General features: G+C 43.9%; 1 protein-coding gene across 3 annotated transcripts; it reads left to right on the forward strand.

Moving 5' to 3' along the window:
* Positions 1-424: 424 nt before the first annotated feature.
* Positions 425-23,283, forward strand: jcada (junctional cadherin 5 associated a). 3 transcript variants are annotated; one of them, XM_040018772.1, is made up of 5 exons: positions 425-1,042; positions 11,444-11,971; positions 14,442-15,395; positions 16,206-19,774; positions 20,998-23,283. In XM_040018772.1, exons 2-5 carry the CDS (start codon positions 11,598-11,600, stop codon positions 21,030-21,032), a joined length of 4,932 nt encoding a protein of 1,643 aa, XP_039874706.1. In that variant the 5' UTR covers positions 425-1,042; positions 11,444-11,597; the 3' UTR covers positions 21,033-23,283. The 3 variants fall into 3 exon arrangements, with proteins under 3 accessions (XP_039874706.1, XP_039874705.1, XP_039874708.1); XM_040018771.1 differs by having other exon boundaries at positions 425-710; XM_040018774.1 differs by lacking the exon at positions 425-1,042 and adding an exon at positions 1,096-1,544.
* Positions 23,284-24,513: the final 1,230 nt, after the last annotated feature.

The raw sequence follows: 24,513 nt of genomic DNA on the forward strand, positions 1-24,513 counted from the left end.
TTGAGCGCATGGGCAGAAATGTTGAGAGCGTGAGCAACACATTGCGAGCAAGCGCAAATGCAAAAACTGAGCGAGAGGGGCTGCTGTTGTGTGTGTGTGTGGATAATAGCAAACACTGAAATGCATTTTTTGCAGGCAGCAATGAATTTTGTTCACTCAAATTTAGCTTTTCTTCGCTCAAAATAAATTTCTCCTCAAAATGCAACACTTGCACCTGCATTTTTTTTTTTTACATGCGCTCATTTTTTATTTTTATTTTTACGTGCGCTCAGAATAGTGGCACAAAAATAATGCCATAAAAGCTGCTTCCTGTAACCTCCCCGCTTCTTCTTGGTTCCCCCTATGCCCCCCTCCCCCTCATCAAATAAGTCCTGGAAACGCCCCTGTAGTTTATGGAGTTGCTCGTCAACTCACATATATTTCTGTTTGCAAGTCGCCTTCAGAGGCTGACACAGTGACGTTTAATGTGCATGGATATGTTTAGCTTTAAAAGAGAATTCACTTTTATTTTTCTCCTGAAACCCTAAGTGTGAAGTGACCTTACTGCTCAGCAGTCTCCAGCTGCCTCCCTGCTAGAGAAGAGGGATGTTTCCTCGGCGCTGGTGGAGAAGAGGGGCTGTTCCCTCAGCAGATCCCAGCTCAGTCCGTCCAGAGCAGCGGCACGGGTGAGCGCCGGGGACTAGGCGGCAACGCAACGACGCATTTCACAGGTAAAAGTGGAGCGACACAGGGCGCCTTTCATCCAGGCATTCTTTTGGACTCAGGGGTCGTTGTTGGTTGTGGCTTTTTCTTTATTTCTTTTTATTTTTTTGTGATTTCTATTTTTTTGACAACACATGCGGCAGCTGTGGAGGCGAGCTGCTGCTGCTGCTGCTGCTGTGAGGCAGTAGACAGCGGCTGAGAGTCGCATCTGCTCTGCCCTCAACATTTCCAGCGCTCCCTCAACTTGATCCAGCTGCCTCGGCGCTCTGTCTGCCTCCTCTGGTGGAATAGGAGGTTCGGGACAAACGGCCGGGCCACCTCGAGGATATGGCATTAGAAGGTGAAGGAGTGGGAGGATGGAGCTCGTTATTTATTTATTTATTTTTTTAACTTGGAGCGTCTGCGGTGGCGGCTGCCACAGTTTGCGGACGCGCTCCTATCAGCTGAAGGTTAAAGACTGCTCACGGAGCTAGTCCGGCTAGCGTTAGCCCCGCTATGTGCCGTTCTGCGCGCGTGCTGGGGGAACAGAGGCCAAACTCCGTCCAAATTACGCATTTTTTAATGTCCTAGCTCGCGCGCGGACATTTCCATCGCCCGGAGCACTAATTAAAGACTTGAGCGAAAACGCTGCAGGCCATGGCTGGTGCTCGGGAGGCATCCCGCGTTACTCCAAACAACTGTCACTTATATGCAATTGTAACTTGTAGAATTGCTTTTTCTCTAATTTCCCCCTGCTGGTATCCCCTTCCTAGTGATTAGCCCGACTTACAAAACGGAGCTACCATTAAAAGATGACAGCATAGTGGATCGCCGAAATCAGCCAAGGAGTTCCACTCATCCATGTAAGGTCTCAAGTCATGTTATAACGTCTACTCGTGTGTTGCTCACATGACTAAACCCCAAACAAGCTGAATTTTCTTCTCTGTAAAACTGCGCGTTTCTGGGCTAGGCTAGTAATGCTACGGCACACAGTAATCTGCACCAGAACCAGAGGGGCTAGCAGCATCCTGCCGAGCCCGTCAATCATTTTCTGAGAACAGCACGGTGACAGCACTCGGGTCCGGTAACGCGTGTAGCTCTCGGTGCCCGTCGTACGTACGATGAGCGCCAAATTGCGACGGAAGCCAGGCGCAATGAGCCTCTGACAAATGGTCTGTCAAGTTTAGGCGGCTTTGATGTTTGCTTGTTGTCACTTTGTCACACCTGCAGCGTGTTTGCATGATGGTGGCTGCCGCTGCTGCTTGACCTCTCTTCTCCTTCCCACCGTGCAGGCTTCCTGCACGCACTGCCTTATAACCTCTGCAGAAACGCGCTGTCAAAACAGCCACCCTGCTGTCACTTTGACTGGGAAATAACACGATTTGGGGTCCACTGTTTGATGTTGATCTTAAATGTTTTTCATTGAGTAAATCCATTAAATAGCCCACAAGGCTAGATAAGTATAAAACACTGGCCTGTGTTTTGCCTCTTAACCATACATCTTAAATTATGTCACAGTGTTTGCAATGGCTCTGCCGCTTTAATTTTAGAATGGCTTTCACATAAATTCCTCCTGTCACTTAGAGACCTCTAGGGGCCAGATTGCCAAGACTGTTTTACCTGACCAGTCCAAGTTCAGGATTTTGTTACAGTTTAGTTATTACAGTGCATTTATCGCACCAATCGCTCATATTTAAGCTGACCTGACTTCAGCTGTCAAACTGCTAATTAACATTATGCAGGGGTGATCTGTTCTTTTTTGCCAAGGTCTTTCTTAGGTCAGTGAGTTTCCATCGAAAGCTGTTAGTAAATGTCAGCAAAAGACATTTCCTGGACCTCAGAGTGTGTCAGGATTTGTAGATAAGAAGCCAAAACACTGCAAAAAAAGAAAGAAAAGGCTGCGTGCGTGGGTGCATGAATGTTATGTGGTAGGTCTTTTGCACATCCTTGAGATTTGAGATGGTGTGGGAACGCGAGGCTGTGATAGATGCCCTGAGGAGGGTGTGTGTATGTGTGTGTGGAGTGGAGGGGTGGGGGGGATAGGGAGTGCATTAAGAAGGGAAGCAGCTCATTAATTCCCTCCAGCAGTGAGAGGAAAGGTTTGGTCAGCAAAACTGGAAGGGGCCCTCCATAGCTATGAAGTGAGTCGTAGCAGTTCAACTCTCAGGACTGATCCAAACTTCTCTTTCAGTAATCTTGTCTGTATGTATGTGTGCTTCTGTAAGTGTGTGTGTGATTGTTTGTGGTGTCTTTAACAGTAGCAACTCCTGCCCTCTCTCTCTCAGTCGGTCTCCAGCGTCTTTTATAGGCCAAGAAAATTATTGTTTCTTTTTTTTTCTGCTATTGGGTGGCTGCAGCTGAAGCCTTTGAAAGCCATCTAATGTTTGCCCGGCTACAGGGATCCCCTCTGAGGTCTCGCCTGATGTCACATGTGATGTCAGAGCAGAGGTGACGCAGGCGGGAGGGGAAGGAGGCTGGTGGATGAAGCCTGCATGAAACATGTGAAAGCTATACTGACATCTGCCAGGACGCCTCTCAGAGCGAGAATCAGAGGCATGAAATGATCTGGAAAGCGCTCTCTCTCTCTCTCTCTCTCTCTCTCTATACATATATATATATATATATATATATATATGTATAGAGAGAGAGAGAGATATTGCTAAGTTCTGGCTGCTAGCCGGTGAATGCCCATATGTTTGGCAGATGGCCTGAGATTGTGTCTGCTTTGTGATTTCTCTTTGTCAGTTTTATGCCAATGAAGCCCTTGAGATAACCCTGACTGTTCATTTTCATGTGTTTACATAGCAGTTTTCCACATTTACCAGTGACAGCACTCCTGTTTCCGTTTGTGTGGGAGAGCCTTTTTCATCCCACCTGTGATGTGCATCACAGTCACCTGTCAACACAATTCTATCAGCTGTCTTAAAATGTGACACGCACGCAATGTGCTTAAACTTTCCTGATGATTCTGTTTATGCAGGACTGCTCGCTACCTCTCCCTCTGTGATGCTGAGCAGGAGCCATGCACAGTCCACATCTGATTAGCAGAAAGCCAGAGCATGCTAACCCTTTGATCACTGTGTTGCTGGCTGATAAACCAAACCACTGTCATCTCTAGCAAGCTCCGGACATTGACAGACACTAATTACCATGAAGCCAGTTTGGCAAGGCTTAGAATGAGTATGAGTTGGGAATAGCTCAGTGCAGGTGAAGCCTGCTGTGTAGCCTTCTGGATTAACGTGCATAAAATCCTTATTTTTTCCTCTTCTTTCCTCACATATGAAATTATGATCATTTCCTGACTCTGGCATGGATCTCCCTTTGCATACCACTGTTGGATGCGTTCAGACGAGGAGAATCTTGTGACGTCAAATCACTGCATTTGAGCTGAACTGCGCTAAGCCTCACTGCACAATGGAAAATGAGTCCGCTGACATAATAACCGTCACATCACCAGCGCCTTTCGACTTGCCTCGTACATTAATGAGCCATCAGCTGTGCTGTTCTTGTGCCTGAGCCAGTGTTGTTGAACGTTGTCTTTGGGTTGAACAAATGTTTGGCTGGACTACTTCTTGACCGTCTGAAATGAATCAGAACCATACCACCGATGCGTTGGAATATGGTGGAGCAAAAACACCACCCTCCCCCTGGTCCTCCCTCCTTTCTCCCAACCTCCTACTCCCCTTCTCCATCCCATCCTGCCTTTGATTTTTCTGCCAGCGGAGTTTGACTGTAATAAGTTTTGGAGCGCGGCGATGCAGCAGGAATATCTTAGCGGTCCACATGCTATTGTCTGCGAGCTGCCATTCACAAAAGCAAAAACAACTGTTGCCATGGGATATGCTAAACAAAATAATGCTAGTGGTTGGGGTTTTTTTTTGTGCTTTTTTTGGCAAAACCTTTCCTTTGTGAGATAATTGACTTGGGGTAAACACACCCAGTAGTGCTGTGCGAGACTGCAATCCAATACCAACTAAATACAGGGCCGGTATTGCATGATGCCGATACTGATACTTTTAACTTCTAAAGGCATCTTAAGTAGGGGAGAACAGTGTGTCATGACCTATGACATGAATCATCATCAGTTTGGAAATTCTAAACACGTTTTAATGGCCAATAAATGTATTTTCCGAAATAGTGTTCTTTTGGAGACCCGGAATGTAAATGTGCCTGTCTCTAAAGCACACTGGACCAACCTCTGTTCTTTAAATCTGCTATAAGCTATAAACAAAATAGACATGACAACACACTGGGATTCAGACATTTTTCATAGTTTGAGTTCTATTTTTGTTTTCCATAAAAATAATTAATTTAGAAGAATTTAAGTGGGCGAGTACTGAAGTTAGCGAATAGAAACAAAGTATCATGCTCGTGTCAATCCGATACCCATACCAGCGCTGATATTGATACTATCGATAATTGGATGGCTCCGCCCACCTCTAGCACCCAGCCTGTTGCTTCCCTCTCTGTTAGGAGGGTGTACATTGTGGAAAGAGCACATGGGTTGCAATGTCGTGAAGAGCTCTTGTTTTGTAATAATCTTCTTGCTTTCAAGCATTTCTTTACTTGTTCATTTTTAGCTGTAATTTTTCTTTTTTTTTTGCAGAAGATAATAATTGCCCTAAACTCTAGTGGCTGCTGAGCCCAGTGGGATTTTCCCAAAGGATAGCAAGTGCCCAGAGGGCACGTAGCTCCCCGGATAATATGCCCACACTTCATGTTGCTGAGTTACACTCCTACCTGATGTGGGGAACATTGCGGGTCACTGTGGGTAAAATGTGGCCTCAGGCTCGTTTGGGCTGTTTATTCCTCCGGCCTCAGCCCAAAAAATAAAACGCCTCCAAACTTCTTTCCCTGGGACAAACAGGAGCCTGCCGAGCGCCTGATTGGAAACACTTGCGACACTGCTGGCTCTGCTCCGTCCGTCCACCCCCCCTCACACACACACTCACACTCAACGCACTTCCTCAGGAAGAGAGACGGCCCCTCCGCTGGACATGGTGATGTCACATAGATAAACAATCTGCACGGCGTTGCTGTTTGCCGAATGTGTTCGGCCGTCATCTCTGAGAAGCCCCTGTGCATGCACACTCCTAACAGATGCAGCCCAAACACTTGCCAAAAACACACCCACACGGGTCAGTTGTTATAGTTCCAAGGAGACTGGGAACAATGTGCTGGAGAGGTGCGGCTCTTGTGGAATATTTTAGGAAGCGGGCTTATCGTTTTTTTTGGTTCCAGGCCCTGGTGTTTGAGATTTCTTTTGTTGTGGTGCCTTTATGCTGGAGCCTGTTAAATCCAGATTTGTTTTTGTCTGTAGTGCTTCATTTTAAACAGGAATGTGCTATTTTAACACATCTGTGTTAACTTTAATCACTGTTACTCAGTGGGTTTTGAGCACAATGTGAAAAGTCTTCTGTTTTTCTACTTCAGACTTCAACTGCAAACTGTCTGTAAAGTTTATTTTTTTTAGATTGAATTATTCTGCTAATTTTTACCGTGCTAGGTTTGTAATCCGTGCATCCCGGGGTGCTTAGTCACACCCTCTAACGCTGCAGTTCTGTGCACCTCAAGGCCTGATTTAGGTCTCCGTCCTGCATTGTGTGCCCTCTCTTCTTCCCTCCCCGCCCCATCTTAGCTAGGCCATGAATAAGGAGCTGACACCAAACTGTCAACCTGCAAGCCGTCATGCCCCTGCAGTCCGCCCCAATGTAGCCACCACACACTCAACTAAAAGAATAATGCTCCTACCTGTTTTCAATAACAGTGTACAGTTGTGGTCAGAAGTTTACACCCTCTCATCATAGAAATTCTTTACAGTGATGAGTATAATTTGGTCTTTTAATGATTTCTTTGAACTGGGTGGAATGATTGTTTATCGTGCATCTTTAATGACTTTAAAAATCAAGAAATAGGTGAACAAGTTAGAATTTGCACCTTGACCAGGCACTTTTGGCGACCATCAGCATGCTTCTGGGATTATTTTGCCTGGATATTTGCCACTTTTCTGGGCAGAATTGGTATAGTTCATTTAAATTACTTTGCTTTCTTGGCATGAACCTAAGTGTAGTCCACAAATTTTTAATAAGGTTGAAGTCGGACTTTGGGAAGGCTCTTCCAGAAGCTTAATGTTAGCCTCCTTTATCCTTTCCAAAACCAGTTTTCGTGTGTTTTGGGGATCATTGTCTTATTGGAAGACTTAGTTGTGAATACGTTTCAATTGTTTAGTTGTTGATTTGAAGTGAAGTATTTGGAAGTAGTCTTTCTTCATTATTCCATCCAATCTGTGCAATGTACCACTACAACTGGCAGCAAAACAGCCCCAGAGCATGATTCTTCCACCACCAAGCTTGACAGTTGGTTCATTGATCTCACTTTTGAAAGCCTCACAGATATACTTCCAAACATACCTCTCGTCTTTGTGGCCAAATAGCTCAATCTTCGTCTCGTTTGACCATAAAAGTTTTCTCTATAAGGCATTTGGCTTTACCATTTGTGGCAGCTGCAAAATTGAGTTGAGCATGAAAGTTTTGGTTTTCGAGCAGCGGTTTCTTTCTTAGTCAGCACTCGCTCATGTAAAACTTATTTTACTGTGGCTGCTGTTTTCTACTTAAAGGCAAGCTTGAGCTGTAGTGCTTTTCTGCATTGTTTCTGAACATCCCAACCATTCCTCTCATCTGATGTTGACAGTATAGCGCCTGGAAAAGTGGTGAGACATCCAAATAACTGGTACTTATGTACAATTGTTTGAACCGATGGTCTCTGAATCAGTAGTTGTTTAATAATGGCTCCAACAAACCTTCAATGGACTTTCCCATTGTTGACTGCGTCAATCCAATCCAGCCTCACTGGTCAATCCATTTAGTGCTGGCAAAAAGAGAAACTACCAGTTGTAGTTGATCATAATCATCAATGAGACGTGAACAAGCCTTGGACTTGACATTGTAGAACCTTCAGCACCACTGCTTTTTGTGTGAGTCAGCGTTTGTGTATGTTTGAGCCTGTATTTATAATTTTGACCCTGCGAATGAGAGATAATCAAAAATAAATTCAAATTTGTTCACACACACAATTCTTATTTAGAAAAGTCATTAAAGATGTATACTACACAATAATTCCACCCTGGAAAAATAACGTTTCAAATAAATGTTCAGTGCATGTGAACTTCTGACACCAACTGTATGTTAATTGACCTCTTCTATCATTCACAAAAGATGCTACAGTAGTAGTTTATAGTATGAGGGGTGGTATGAGAATGCCAGTCCCTATATGTTTCCACTTGTTTTTAGCTTACTTTAGCAGCACATGTTATCCATAAACTATATCATTAATTTTCTCTCTGTGAGTGAGCCATGCCATTAAAAATACAGCCGATCAGCCCTTTTTTCTAGTTGCCAAATCCGAGAGGCTGCAACACCAATGTCTTTTTCACATAAGAAGGCATTGTGGCGAAACACAATGTTGTTGTGTTTAGGGGGTTGAAAGCTGCCCATTGTTGCATACCAGTTCTCAAATCCAAGGTTTTATTTGACATAAAATCAGTAATTCCATTGCGTAACAGAATTAGTGGCATTTAAACAGAGCCCATCATGGGAGGGAAGGAAGGAGCAGGGCTGGTGACACGGTGGGGTGGGGTGGGACGGTTAGAGGGACTGAATGAATGCAGCTCACTTTACAGTAGGAAATCCTCACTTTTACTGAGGATGCAGATAATCTTCATTTAGCGCTGACACCGAGAGCCTCAGATTGAGGATTAAGATAGATTAGTGAGCATATGGATGTTGAGTTAAGCTTGGTTGATATGCAGATATCATAGCAAAAAATGAATGATCATATTAGCCCTTGGCCTAAGGCTTTAATTAATTAAGCCTTTGCCTGGTTGGAGGGATAGGCTTGAGCTGCAGGAAGGAAAGGGTACTGATACCAATCAGATTGCGGATTCTGATACGGGCCTTTGCAAGGCTGCGGGGAGGCATAGTGGTTATTCTTAATTTAAAGCACAGAAGAAAAGGCCCATCACATGAGTGACAAGCTGTCATAAATATTAACATCTTAGCGTGCATTTTACTGGCATTTATGCTATTTCTGCAACAGCTGTACCAAGCTTAAGTTGAATTAAAGTTCTAGGTCCACATTGCTCGCTTGAAAGAAAATGAAGCAAACTGCCAGCCCGTTTTCACTGACCTTGCTCACAAGTAGCTAAAACTCCAAACCCAGCTCCTTCTTGAGAAGATTACCCTAAAACACAAATGGAAAGAGTTAAAGTCAATAAAAGTAATAACTGGGTAAGAGCCAAGAGTCAATCCTCCAAAACTAACAGGTTTAAGGTTTTAAATGAAAAATATAATCGTATTAGGGGGCCAGACATACAAAGAAAGCAGCATTTCACGGTCTTGGATCCTGTTAATCACCTAGTAGGCTCTCCTACAGTTCAGGTACAAGAAGGCGGGAGAAGGGGTGGTGACGCTGTCCTCTGAGTCAGGACTCCTTTTATAGAAGGATTTTTTTTTTAATCTCTTTGTGACGATCATGGCTGAACAAATTCTATGGAGCAAAACAAATGCTAATGTGTTTGCAGCTGAATACATTTCGGCAAGGCTGCATTGCCGTCTGTCTTTCAGAAGCGAAAACAAGCAATTTGGCTCTGCCGTTTAACAATCATAAAGTGATTGGCTCTTAAAACCGTCTGAACGGCGTTTGATTCTGGCAACGAGTCACACGGCGCTGTTCCTGTATGCCATTTCTTATTAAGGACAGCCAGGTTGTTGGCAGTCTGTTCCAGCAGAAAGTATTGAATGAGTGGGCCGCAGCAGCATCTGTCCTGTTGACAAGGCAGCAAACATGACTTCATCAAGGGCATTACATCACGAGCAGATGCACACTGGGTATCATCATTTCAGTTCTTCATCAGCCCATCATACTGATACAGTGATTGCTGGGCAGAAAGCAATTCTTAAAACGTTAAATCCAACCTTCCCCCGGGGGTCCCCGCACTGCTGCCTGTTTAGAAGGTTGCAGAGAATGGTACTTCTATGGGGGAGCTCGTCTAGCTAGCCTAAAGTGGATGTAGCACTGCAGTTCCTTACTGGGTTGCTTCCTTACTGGTTTTTAGCAAAAATGTTGTGCATCATTAGCGTCTGCTTATTTGTTATACTTAGGAGGGATGCTTCTGTTGTGAAATTTTGGGCTGATGTTGATATTTAAAATAAAAATTTGGCCTACAGCTGATACCAGTATTTTTTCTGTTTGCGTATTACCTGGTTACCCGGTTACAAGTATATGGAGACTTTTTATTCAGGGTGTATCAGAAAGAATCACTCGCTCACTCGGCAGAGAAGCTGGCGGTAAATTTTAAAATACAAAGCTGAATATAAAGTTTTCCATGCAAACATGTCTGGAGTCATTGCAGGTTGGTATGCTACCTACCTGCAAACACGTGAAACTCACGAATCTGCTTTTTCTAATGGTACGTGTTTCAAAGCTCTTTGAAGATTGATTCGACTTTTTGATACACACTGTTTTGAGGCTGTCCCATTTGTAATTTACCCATACAGCCAGGGGTTTTTCAGTTTGGCCTTACAGTTGTGATGCTCATACCGAGTAAACGTGGGGTAATGTGGGCTATCGACATACTGCACCGTCTATAAGACTTACTGCGTGGTGTGTAGCTCTGCACAGGGTAGGAGAGAGGACAGTAACAGAGAGATATACTGGAGTTTATTTAACATTTACAGCATGAAGACAGATTAATTTAAGTAATTTATATATACCAGCAACAGAGCACTGAATCCCAATGAACCTTGATGAACATGTAGCAGTGAGTAAGTCACATTAAGTAGTGCACATAAGTTGGTGTCATGTCATAACAATTCCCTGTGTTTTTTTTAATTTCCCTGCTTAATTTTTTTCTATAACAATTGAACTAATAAGATAGATTAAGTTGTAGCTTTTCTCTAAAAACAGCACACTTTGTGCTTGATGGATTTGAATTTCTTTTGCCAGGATAATCATAGACTGAAAATCTGACATCATATGAAATTCTAATGATTTTTGTACAGAGCTTAGGAGTACACAAATGACTACTCCCAACTAGGAAATTTATTTAGGGCACATGTCTAAAAGCATGTCCTCTTCTTCTAGAACCAGAAAATACTTTTGAGATGACAGGGGAGAGAAAAGATGCGGAGGCGGGCAGAGAGAGAGAGAGAGAGGAATACAATCCCCTAGTTGCTTCATTGATGCAAAACATGAAGCAGCGGAAGGGGCTGCTAACAGCTACCTTACAGTGACTGTATGGAAGTCTGCAGGGAGCCTACTGTAAACAGTGACATTTTGCATTTTCACTGCAGCGCCAGCAGCCCCCTGAAACTCCTCTTCCCGCTGAGGAACATGCGACTGCGGCTTGTTTTTAAGGGTGTTCGTGTAGCCCCGGTTCACCATCAGTTCTGGAGCATTGACGGTTCGGTGCTGATGATGTCTGAGTGAAATGAAAAGAGGGTTGTTGCTAGGAGGGACCGGAGAAGATAGGTGGGAGGGAATGGCTGTTGGGAAGGCGGCTGGGCTGGGTTTTGTCGTGGCGACTCAGAATTTGGGGTCATTTTCTTTTTCTTCATTTTGTGCCTTCAAATGTTCACAAAGCTCGGGAACCCTAACAAAAACTGGACACGGGTGGCGGGGATAATGGTTTTATCGTCACCTTCTTTTTTTCTGTCTTCCTTCTGGTGTCTTCATGCCGTCCCCCTCTCTCTCTCTTTTTTCCCAGTGATGGCCTCAGCTGCGCAGCTGTGCCGGTGATCCCGCCGCTGCACGTAGGGAAGAAGCAGAAACGCCTTGACAACCGACCTACCTTCCTCTCTCTCAGAAAAAAAAGCAGAGAGAGGAAAAACGAAACCACACCAGCATTAACAAATGCGACCATGTACAGCGTGGAGGACCTCCTCATCTCTCATGGATATAAGCTGCCCAAGCATGCCACGTCCTCCACCCCTACCCCTACCCCAGCCCCTGCTCCCTCATCCCACCAACCCCGTTCAACCTCACCACCATCCTACAGCAAGCACCATGAAATACTAGAGAACAGGTCTGGCCCCAGGACAGTAAATGGCTATGAAAGAGGGCCCGTAGTGGCCTATGGGAATGGTGGCGGAACCAGGCAGCCCCAAGCATACGATGCTGGGGGCTGTCCCAACAACAACGAGTCCAGGGATAGGAGCCTGCCGAGACGGGATGGCGAGAACCGGTGCCAAACTGACACTCACTCCTTGGGAGAGTCACTGACCTCAGACAGTGGGTAAGCTACAGACCCGTGATGTGCTGCTGTCTAGATGTCTTTCTGCATGCCCTGAACTGATTCTTTTTGTCCTGACTGTTTATCATTTGATGTTGTGGTTTCCTTGGATGAGATTTCTAAAATGACGTAAGTCATCAAAGAGTTTTGCACAGGGATTTTGCAGTACATATTCAATGGAACTAACACCGCTGCCGGTTTTTCCCCTGTGTGTAACTTCATCTCATTTCATCTCTATTTCCCTCTCGCCTCCTCTTTCCAATCAAGTCTTGGGCGAGGGGAGGAGGGATAATGTGTGCTGGAGTCTAATCTGCCACATGGGGCCTTGGAGTTGTAATCAAAACAGCTTTTGGCCAAACCTATGTGCCCCATTTGAGCATGCCCAGTCTTACGCACACACTTAGGTTGCCAGGCTTGTCAGAATACCCCCTTCTGTATGCCAGGTTGTACATATCAAGTATACTTTACTGGCTTCCTCTTGTTTTAAAGGCATTAAACCTGCTTACATAATGCATATCTCATCAATTATAAAGTATTCATATAGTTTTTTTTAATATGTATATGGATCATAGGCTATATTTAGCTTAGTCTGGAGTAGTTATGCAAGTGAAACCCTCTCGGGTAAGGTCTGTTAGAACCTATGATATTTCCGGAGATATCGCCAGGCTGCAGCCAGCCCGTTTTTTCCCCCTGAAAACAGGATTGTTTAGTTTGCCTATTTACACCAGTTCTGGGGGTTAGTGTGCTGTAACTGAGACAAAGTCAATACAGCTGTTCCCTTGTCCACACAATTAGACAGGCTTGTCAGATCTCTTCCCCAACCCCCTTTTTCCTTACATTTTGCTTGGATGATTCCCCATAATCCTTTTTAGCCAGCAGTCAGTGACGGAGCATCTCGAAATAGTCAAATGACCTTGAATAATGTCAGCAGTTGTGTTTGTGGCATTTTTCTTTGTTTTTCATTTTTGGTGTTATTCTTTGAGATGAGTAATCCGCATTTTCATGTCGCTGCTCTGCCAGTGCTATCAGAGCATTCTGCTGGGAATGAGGGAATCGCAAAGACATATGTTCTGCGATTTCAGTCCGTTGTTTGCTCATCCCTCTTTTCTTCCTCCTCATGCAAATCTGTTTTGCCTGGCAGCTTTGTTTTAGATAAGGAACGGGCCTTTATTGGCACTTCCACTCAGCAGTGCTACTTAGACCAAATTAGCCTAATGATGTTAACTCATCTTACACAAGATGCCCTCAAATTTAGCAGACTGCCACGGCTAGTCTCCCCTCCCCTCCTTCTCTTTCAAGCCAACGTCTGTGACCAGTGATGATCACGGATGGAAATGTCAAGGACGCTCGGCGGCCTCGGCCTCGAGGGGGACTACACATGCGCTTGCGTCTTGTTTACATTGTCAGTCAGTCTGTCACTCCACAAATAGGCTGAAACAATCCCGCTGCATGTAGGGACCAAATGCGGCTTGTTGTCTGTTGGGTCTGTCATCAAACATCTTCACAGAGATACAGCAGAAGCCGTCGTTGCATTTAGACCGTGCCCATTGTCTTAGATTAAGGACTAATGAGCAGTGCTGTAGAAAGACTGTCAGTGAAACATCCTCGACATTTTGATCTGCTTCGGAGGACGTCCGGGACTAACAGCCACAGCTTGTCATTGTGTAACATCTTCATTATGCCCCATAGAAAATCACAATTACCAAACACTCCATTATTACTCATAGTCATTTGTCTCCATCTAGTGGGAAATGTGCTCCTTTTTTTTAAATTGAATCTCTTCAAATTGTGAATAAAAATTTGCTACTTATATCACTTATATTTTACTTTTTAGTGCCCAGCTTTACTGAGATTTATTCACTGCGTATGTCATGCAGTATTGCATTGGCCTACCTCTAAATCAACTATAACGATAAGGATCATGAAGAGAGCCTTACCCTATAACTAAACTACTTCATCTACAGCCAGATATTGGGGAGACACTTTCTTTAAAGGAGGAAAGAAAAAGAGTTAAAATCTTGGTTACCTAGTACCTAAATATTGGACTAGTTTTTCTATAAATAATATATATGATCTTAGCTAAAGCCAGTGTGAGGTTTTTCCCTACATAACACCCTCTACCTTTAAAACACATCTCATTAAGACTACTAACTATAGCATTTTAAATATTTTGAATGAATAAAAAAGTTTTAACATCATTAGCTTTGGCTTCACTGCAGGTTCTCCAGCGTTGGCAGTTTAAACAGGAAGTAGTCTCTGGTGTTCAGAAGTATCTCCTGTTTTCTTATCTAAACAATTTCACTGACAGATAAGGGAATTTTATGAATTTCATAGAACTTCTATTTCTATTCTTCATCTGTTATTTCTGTCCCAGTTCTTCATCCAGTTTCATCCTTATTGTGCTATGGGTTGTTTCTTCTTCTACAAGCATTTCACTTGAAGCATATGGATGCCTTTGTGTGTTTCGTCACAGGTTTTGTGATAGCACCAGAGGTCCTCAGTCTCAGTCCAAAGATGTGTCCTACTGGCGGAGGAGAGGCCAGGACTTCACTGTGCTGCTGGATTATGCTGACTTCCGAGATCCCCATGGAGGGGGACCAGGGGGCTACAGCAGACCAGACAGGCCTCAACAAGCAAGAGGCCAAGAGCTCTCTGCCGAGGAGCGTCAGAGGGCAGCTCAGGAGAGGCAGCGATGGGCGGCCCAAGCCCAAGCTCAGGCCCACGCTCAGGCCCAAGTCCAGGCCCAAGCCCAGGCTCAGGCCCGATCCAGAGACAGGGAGGCTGCTCTCCATCAGTGGAGGATGGCGACTGAGAGGAAATGCCAGAGCCTGGGGACAGATGAGTGGCGTCCAGCTGTGAACTTTGGCAGCCAGCTGTCACAAAGTGAGGGCGAGCGCTGGACACAGGAGCAACAACGGCTCCATGCCAGGACACCAGAGGGGATGGTAGTCCACCCGAGGACCAAAGCCAAATCCCAGTCCCTGCCCAGGATGCTACAGCCTGAAAGTCTGCAGTTTGTGGAAATACCTTCATCTGGTCAGGACCTGTACAGACGGGTCAATGGCCACCCATTCTTACACCATGACCTTTACAGAGCACCGCGCTGGCCAGAGAATGGCAGGCCAGCTAGCGCTAACCAGCTCTCAATGACACCAAAGCCCCGCTTCACCCGACCCCCCAGACCTCCCTCTTATGAGATGCACCAGCAGATCAGGGGAAGCTGTGAGGTGTTGTCTGGCAGAGACTCAACCATTCCCCAGTCCAGGGACAGAACGCCAATTCCCATATCAAGACCAGGTGACCCCCAACTGGACTATTTTGCACAGGACTCTGGACCTCCAGGATACATCCCTCCCCCATCATATAAAAGAGCTCCTATAATGGGAGGAGGGCGGCGGGGATATGGTGAAATTGCTGTTGACTACAGGTATGGACATGATAAGAAGCTTTAATGTTCCCTACTGTAATGTTCCCCGCTGTAAAGTACCCTACATCAGAAAACAAGCATGACGAAATGTGTCGATATTTTTTGTAAGAAAAAAAATGTCAGAAGGAAATATCTGATACCACTTCCTATACATATTTTTCTTAAGTAGGACATGCATTTTATGCATAGACTAAAAGCAGGTAGCCACTCTAACGTCATTTGTTGGTTAGGGAAGCCCAAATATGAAGCCTTCAACTGATAATTTTTACTGTCACAAACTTGGGGTCATAAAATTAGACTTGTCACATGAGAGTTGTATCTTACTGAGAAACTGAGCAATCATTAGCTAACAACTTGTCAATTACAAGTCGTTAGACAATGAGCATATTCCAATTTAAACTTGTCTGTGACTCCAATGGGGACCATAATTTACAAAATGAGTATTATAATGTGTTTAATAAGACTTGAAACAAGCAACCAAAAACTCATTAAGTGTTTACTGAGGTCATAAATCAAGGGCGCTAAGGGTTGTTTCTGTTTCATACACTTGTATCACTTTTCACACCCAGAAGATAATTCCATCTTTTTTATTTCTGTCAAAAGGCTCAATTTCTGTCCCTTTGGTGGTACTTGGTAAATATTAAATTAATTTACCTTGTGATGCATAATTCTGACCTGCTATACAAAAGCTGGAGCAAAGCTATGTAGTAATAGTTTAGTAATTATTCAAAAATTTATATTGAAGCCAGTAGGTTGTTTTTTTTTTATGTTCATCTCCGTATTGGTTAACTTTGTTGTTTTAACTCGTAGGTACAGAGGAGAGATGTACCAGCACATTCAAGTTGCTCCAGATGGGTCTCACTGGTTCACCAGACATCCAGTAGGTCCGTGGGCTGATCCCCAGAGAGAGAGGAGCCAGAAGCAACTTTACCCTGTGTATACTACCCAAGAGCACCCTGGTGGAGGGGTCCAGTATATCCCCTTTGATGATCCCCGTATCCGCCATATTTCCTCAGCTCTGGGTGGCAACTCCTTGACGGATGCTGACAAGATTCGCCACATTCGTAATGAGCTTCCCAGCGTCACCGTGTCGGAACCTGCACCCGACGACAGTGCCTTTTTGCCCCCGCCATTGGGGCCTTTCATCGCTACCAAATTGGCCGATGACGGTAACCAGACATCTTCTAGCGACTTTGACAATGACAATAAGAGGTGGCACAGCAATTTGCACAAACAGACCGTCGATAACTTCCCAGCACCTGACCAAAACTGCAACAACAGATATCCTAAAAACCATCGCCCTCCTCCTTCGCCCTCTTCAGCCTTCCAAACCCCGTTAACAAGATCTTCTTCTCGTCAGGGCTCCAGCTCAGACCAGGTCTTTGCTGAAACCATCACCCAAGTGAAGAAAATTGCCCCAGATTCAGGGCCAGAAAACAATAGGAATACCAAGAGAAGAGTGAGTGAGACCATCTTCTGCCTTGTGTCTGTCCCTGTTCATACACCGACTAACATTAACAAAGACTTTGGAGCTGATCAGAACAACAATGAGACAATACCGAGCTTGACCGTCACCAACACTGAGACATTCGCTGTAGGCCTCAAAGAGAGCCCCAATATTAGGAGCAAGTCTGTGAACGAGATGCCTATTAAATCCCATTATTCTCGCTTTCACACCAGCAGCACATCCTCAATGAGGAATTACAAGAGAGCTCCTTTAAGGAAGGAGATAATAGATGCCTGGACACTTCAAGCCAATGAAGATAAAGAGTTGTGCTATGCTGGGTCTTGGCCTGGAAACCAGTACCGTAATCAGGAAACTCAGACTGGCTCACCTTTGACAGTGGTAAAAAGTCCAGAACCCCAGAGCCCTCCGGGTGGACAGGGACCTGTTCAGTCTGCCTCAAATACAACCACGGATATTGGCGTGGTGACAGACAACAGCTCCTCTTATGGCTATCCGATGGCAGGCCAGAAGAACCTTCATCTCTCCAGCAACAGCGCTTTTTCCCGCCTCAGCCTGAGCCCAACAGAACCGCTATCCCTTCAGCCCGCGCAGCAAGACCCGTCCTCTCCACCCAAGGTTCAAAATCAGGGAGACGAGCAGCCATCATCTCCGAGAAAAAACAGCACCCCAGAGACCGCAGAGCAAGTCGTCTTTGGTCAGTTTCTCCTAAAGCCAGTGAACCGACGACCCTGTGATGTTATTGGTGAACTGGAGAGCATCAATAAGGAAATGGAAGACACAATCAGCAAGAGGCCCATTGTGGCTCAGTGCATTGATGATCTTGATGGGATGAATAAGAGTTTAGCTCGGTTTAATGCAGGAGCACACTTTATTGCTGGTCCAGAACCAGGCAGGGAAGCAATCAGTCTTCCACCATTGCACAATATAAAGCCCAACAGTACAAAAGTCAGATCAAAGTCATTGGCATCTACTGCTGACCTAGAGTCCATGAGTATGAGGAGTTTTTTTTCCAGATCACAGGCCAACAACATACCAGCTACTAATGATCATTCAGTTCACACAAACTCAAACTGCAGAGACAACTTGTCCTCGCTCCCCCCTCATAATGAGTCTAACCGCCACTATAGACAAGATATCCCAGTCCCTCAAGAGTCTTTATTGAAAGATGTGGGGTTAACTGTGTACACTGAAACTCCCGGTGGTCCCGGGGAGCCAGTGCAGCGCTCACTCTCAGTCCCCTCACCGCTGGATCAGAAAGATTTTACTCAGTCGATAGAGCCCTCCTGGGACACGAGGACAGCAATTCTTAAATATAGGTGTAGCCCTGAGCACAACTCAAATAATGAACTTGAAACCGAGGGGAATGCAAAAAGAAAGGCTGAATCAAACAATGTTCCACCATTAAGGGGAGACGTGAATTTAACCATCTGCAGGACCAGGAGTGAAAGCAGCAAATCACCCCAGAAAGACAGTTCACCACATATCACAAGGTTGACCAGGGAGGTTTCTTTTGTGTTTGAGGATGATGATGGCGATATGAGATATGCCATGTCGGAGCCACTGACCTACAAGAATGAGTCAACAATAGCAGATAAGCACCTAGAGAACTTATTGATTCAAGAGAAAGCCAATGCTTTACGTGCAGAGGATCTCAGCAACCTGTACGAGGTCAAATGCGCAAAAGGAATCCCGGAAAATGAGTCCATTGAACAGAGGGCGGCGCGGATCCTGGGTATAGCCGTTCCAGTGGAAGCTTTAGGCGTGGCTGACAGGCAGTCTGATGACAGCCAGGATGATGCAGAAACTACTGCAGCTGAGGAACGACAAAGCCCAACTGATGACACACAGCAAGTGAAACGAGAGTGTGAGCAAGTGAAAGAGGAGTCCTTGGTTGTCCGAGGTACAGATCAAGAAGAGTTCAAAGAGACAGCATCAGGTATGGATAAACAAGTACAAGAAGAAGATAACAGGCAACAGCACAGCAATGATCACAGTGATGGCAGAGACAATGACGATACAGAGACTCAGTTAGTATTAGACCTGCCCGAATTCCCACCAAGTAAGCTTCCCCTGTCTCTGCCCATCAGCCCCGATGAGAAGCTGTCCTTGAGCATTTGCAGTTGGGAGAAAAAGGGGCGAGGTGGAGCATGCAAACTAATCGAATCCCTGCAAGATAAGCTGAACTCTACCGCAGCTTCATCTGCTACTTGTATGGACAGGTCAACAACAGACAGAATGGCCCGTCTGAAAGAACTGGACTCTGTGTCTCGAATAAGACGCCTTAGTCTCAAAGACATCAGGTCTGGTGAAGAAGAGTACTCGCAAGAGATAAATGAAGACAGAGAGGAATGTGAAGTTCAGGAGAAGACAAAAGAAGACGTAGTCGAGCAACAATTAGAAAAGGAGGAGAACGAAATGGCAAGAGAAGGAAAAGAGGAGAAAAACCCAAGTGAACATGATAAGTTGGAAGTTTCTGAAGAAGACTGCAGATCAAATGAAGTGAATGAAGGGGTGTGTAAGGAAGAGCCGAGACAGGAAGACGAGGTTGAAGGGATTAATGTTGAGACTGTGGTAACAGCAGACCATGAAGGAAGTAAAGAAGTAGAAACTGATGTTAAAAAGGAAGAGCCAGAAGAAGTGGTTTTGAAAATTGTGGAGGAAGACAATGAAAACTCTAAAGATAAGGTGGAAGACGAACTGAATGCAGCAGGGGTCAGCAGAGCGGAGACAACTCAAGATACCGGCGGGCGAAAGTTACCCAAACCAAAGCAGCGCACTAGGCTCCAGAAGCCTCCTCTGCTTCCTAAACCTCGCAGTGTTCCCAAGAGAGAAATAACGCTGCCACTTAACTACAGCGTTGGGACCTGTGGCCCCTCAGATATGGAGGATGAGGAAATGCTCTCCATTTCAGGTGGGTTCAAGTCAGTGGCTAGATTCAACCTTTTCCTATCCCTATTTTCCCTCCTGAATAAAGCACCCTCAGTGTACTATACACATGTGATTATTAACCATTTACAAGTACGTACACTGCTGATTATGTTACTGTTAATGGCTGGGGGAAAGATTTTGGAAGAGAAGCTTTATAACCATTAAATATCTGTTAAGATGCAGTTAAGCACATCGAGAGTGTAGCCAGGAGTGCATGTGAGTTCACAGAAAGACATAAGTTTGCACCGTTATGTTAAGACTGTTTTTTATATTTGAACAAAGCCAGGCTAGTTGTTTCCTGTAAGATGTTTTATAGCTATAGCTTTATACTTTGTGTATCTCATATCTCACTATAACGCTTACAGCATGTTTTACATACATAGAAACATCGAGCTTTGCTATAGCTAACCTGCCTTGGAAAGAACTAGCCTACTAACATAAGTCATTAGGGAGGCTTTGTAGACCCTGCGATGTAGCCTGACATAGCCATAAATGACATTGTTGCTGTCATCTATGCTTGTTTGGGTTTAATATGTGTTAATTGTCATGTGTTCGTGTCCCAGTGTTTTATATGCAGTGCCAGCCTGTAGAAACAAATAAAATGCTAGGTCATTTTCCTCCCGTGGGTCCCGCTCTTTGTTGTGGTCAGTGTTTTGTTTTTTCATTGCAAACAAATCTCCCCTCAAGAATTTCCTAACATTACAAGCTCTTATATTGATGCTATGATTATTCTTCCTCATATTGAGACGATGTAATTGTTGTTGGTCTCTGGCCGATACATTTAAAAAGTAGACAGAAATAAACAGGAGGAATCAATGAACAGGCCAATTACAGTAGTTGCAGGATGCACCGACCCAACACGCAGTTACGTTTCTACAGAGATCGGTTACGCCGTAAGTCACGGCGTAGATTTCCTCCTGAAGCATAAATCTGCAGCAAGTTCTTGGCCCACAACAATCATCAAGCATGGCTGTTATTATTTTGTCAGTGACACCTACAAAATTTCACAAGTGTCTTGCGTAGTTCCAATTACCGTACTCCTCTTTAGGAAATCATGAATAAATGTGTTTGTTACAGTCGCACTATAACAGTCCCAAAATGTCAAACTATTCCTTTAAGGTCCACTGAGGTGAGAGAAAATAATACCGATATGTCTTGTTTTCGATGGTGTTGTCTCATCTTTTCTTCCTTCTCTTTTTTCATCAGACTCTTACGACCCCAGTCGAGTGGAGAGGGTGTAACCTCTGACCACTGCCTTCACCACTGTGGAAATCAGTCTTTGTCAAGTTAACAGCTTTTTCCAGCAACAAAGGCTTTCATCTCACCTCTTGGCTCAGTCAGCTGTGACCCCTCCAGTAATGTCACACATGACTTCTCACAGAACTGACTGTCCCGGTGCTGCAAGAGTTTCTTTCTTTCTTTCTTTTTTTTTTACAGCCAAATAAAGGCACTGCTGGGTGCCAACTCTCCAGGCCTTTTTCAGTCTCGTCATTGTCATCCTTCCACTCTCTCCACCTCTCAGCTAGTTTATTTGCTCGAGCAAGAGGACTTCCTCCTTTTGAAGTTGTCTTATTTTGCTTTTGGAGGAATGCATGTCATTATTCCCGTCTGCACTCGGGGCTTTCTCAGCAAGCTCTGGTGTTGAAATATGAATGTAAAAGTGCTTCTGCTCAACAAACAAACAAAAGAAATGTAACAGAAACAAACATACAGACACACGTGAAGGCGACAGTATTGCATTACAATCAGTATTAACCTAACCAAATGTAAATAAGAAAGAGTTATAAGATTTTATTAAGAATATTAAAAAACAACAACAACAATTTAAGACATTTAATTGCTGAAGAAATGTATATTTTCTTATGTATGTTATGAAAGAGTAGATTTTTGGGGGGATTGTAGTGTTTGGGTGTATTACCGGTAAGGAAAGCCCTTGCTCTTTATTCTTATATTTGTGTGATAGAGAATGTACCGAGAGAGGATTGCATAGAGAAACACTGTGGTCCTTGAATAGCTTCACTCAGAGCAATACAGTTGTCACACGCTGGGGTGTTTGTGAAATGATTTCAGAAGCAAGTCTCTATTTCAAGGCACTGATCTCATTTGCTTTAAAGGCTCTACCTTTTGGTACAAGCGTTAGATTTGCACAGCTGAGATTATTGGCTTTATGTTACCTATGAGCACCTGATAATCTCTGCAAATACTCAGAGATTATACTGGGAGGGATTCGCTTTTCTCACCCTCCCCGCTCGAGTCTCAGCATCAGCAGTCGAGACATGTACCGGGACTGTCTTTCGTTAATCCTCATGTTGTTCCTAAAGAAATCTCAACACATATATTTTTTCCTGGAATTTGTGGAGTCTTTGCTGTTTTTGCTCACACCCTACCTTATGTGTGACTTCAGAAGTGCTTTTTTTTTTGCAGGAAATGATAGATGTAGCTATGTAGCAGTGTGCCTGGTACACGCTGTCTTTGTGGAGAACTTTTTCTGTGTGCTTATTTAAACTGGACATGAGCAAATCCATTTTATTTTAAATGAGATTGGAGACGTATGAAGGTGTTTTGGCAATAATAATGATTTTAAGCCGGAGACGCTTAATATCGATGCTGTACAGAACATTGATGTTGGAATACTAATCACAGTATCTGTACATGTTCAATAATTTAACACTGACATATCAATGCTTTGTAAGTTGTGGGCATAACTGGCAATTTGGTTCAGACTCACGTCACTTATGGGGTAGCAATACGAGAAATTTAAACACAAACCAAACCAAACTTTGTGCTATGCATTGGACATCAACACTCACTGGGTTTAATGGCAAAATTCCAAGCTAAAACTGTAACTCCTGGTTTGCTTGTATGACCCTGTCACTCTTTGATCCAGTTGTATTTGGGATCTGGTTTTAGACTTTCTCGGATGTGGCTCTGACCCTGAATTCATCGGCAGGGCATTAAAAACAAGGTTTTGTCTTTGTTCTGTTAAAACAACCCAGTACCCGTACCTCTGTGTTCCAGGTAATGTGTTATCTGGTCATTCCTGTAGGTCTTTTTGTACGGCGAGTTCTTTGTAACATAATCTAGACTATTGGTGCACATCTTGCTTTGATATTTTCTATTTTCATACAGAGGTATGTACAGCTTCTTTTGTATGCGCTGCATCTTTTTTTCCCCTCCTCTTTTTTTGTGCATGTAATGCGTAAGAAGTCACAGAGAGAAAGTGTATTTGCATATAATTGCATTTGGTACAATATAGTCTATCCAATAAACAACTGTTATATTTCATATAATGTATATTTTATTTTCAAAAGTTAAGCTACATATTTAAAAAGAACAAGGTATTTTTAGATTATTGTGAAAAGGGAACTGTTTTTGAAGGCACAGTATTTGTCTATATTTGCTATGATCATTAAGAATGATCAGAAATACAGACAAGTTTGTGCTGTTGTACAGTACTGCAGACTGTTCATAAATAAAAGTCTTTGCATGAAACATTTTGCTTCTGGTTGTTTGCATTGTGTTAATGTAATGAAATATCCGTCAAGAAGCAAGCCAGTGGTGCTGTGCCATACTGCTAATTTCAATGTGATACCAAGTAAATACGGGGCTAGTGATACCAACACCTTTAACCTATAAAAGGCAGCTTATGTAAGGGAGAGCAGTGTGTCAGGACTTATGAGATGAATCATCATCAATTTGCTAATTCTGAACATGTTTTAAATCACTGTGACTTTTACTTTCCATAATTATTAGTTCAACACAAAACACAGCTTTCAGCTTTTTATGGATTTAAAAATGAAATCTTTGGAGACCTGGTATGTAAATGTGCCTGTCTCTAAAGCGCTCTAAAGCGCTCAAATTCTGCTGTTTAAATGTGCTTTAGGCTTTTATAACTAAAATATATACGTTTAAAATAAATACGGTGGCACGGTGGTTAGCACTGTTGCCGCACCGCAAGAAGGTCCTGAATTCTATTCCACCATCAGGCCGGGGTCTTTCTGTGTGGAGTTTGCATGTTCTCCCCGGGTACTCCGGCTTCCTCCCACAGTCCAAAGACATGCAGTTAGTGGGGATAGGTTAATTGATTAATCTAAATTGCCCATAGGTGTAAATCTGTGAGTGAATGTGAGTGCGAATGGTTGTCTGTGTCTTTGTGTGTGACTGGCGACCTATCCAGGGTGTACCACGCCTCTCGCCCTATGACAGCTGGGATAGGCTCCAGCGACCCTGGAAAGGATAAGCGGAAGCGAATGGATGGATAGATACATGTGACAGTCAACACAAACAGCTTTTAGTGGATGATTATATTTTTTTATTTAAAGAAAAACCTCAAATATATATTAACCTGTTCAGCTGCTTAAACGCAAATATCTAGTCAGCCAATCAGATGGCAGCAGTAAAGGCGATTTAAGTGGCTTTGGATGTAGCATTGCTTTGTTAATGACAGAGGTCACAGGCGAACAGCCAGACTGCTTTGAGTGAAAGGCAACAGAAATGCAAATGATCTGCCCGTACAGTTAGCGTAGAAGAGCATTTCTGAGAACCTCAAACAATGTCGACAGAAGAAGACCCCACTGGATGTCACGCCTGTTACCTAAGAACAGGAAACTGTAGCTACATTTCACACGGGCTTCACCAAATTTGCACAACACATGATTGGAGAATTGCAGAATTTGGTATAAAAGCATGGCTACATTAAAAGAAAAATAGATGGTACTTATG

The sequence above is a fragment of the Simochromis diagramma genome, unplaced genomic scaffold, assembly GCF_900408965.1.
Source record: "Simochromis diagramma unplaced genomic scaffold, fSimDia1.1 OVJJ01000717.1, whole genome shotgun sequence".
NCBI classification, from domain to species: domain Eukaryota; kingdom Metazoa; phylum Chordata; class Actinopteri; order Cichliformes; family Cichlidae; genus Simochromis; species Simochromis diagramma.

Excerpts from the sequence above, each read along its gene's own strand:
- jcada (XM_040018772.1), top strand. The coding sequence starts at position 11,598 with ATGTACAGCGTGGAGGACCTCCTCATCTCTCATGGATATAAGCTGCCC. Across the intron at positions 15,396-16,205 it reads GAAATTGCTGTTGACTACAG|GTACAGAGGAGAGATGTACC; the intron begins GTATGGACATGA and ends TTTAACTCGTAG. Across the intron at positions 19,775-20,997 it reads GGAAATGCTCTCCATTTCAG|ACTCTTACGACCCCAGTCGA; the intron begins GTGGGTTCAAGT and ends TTTTTTCATCAG.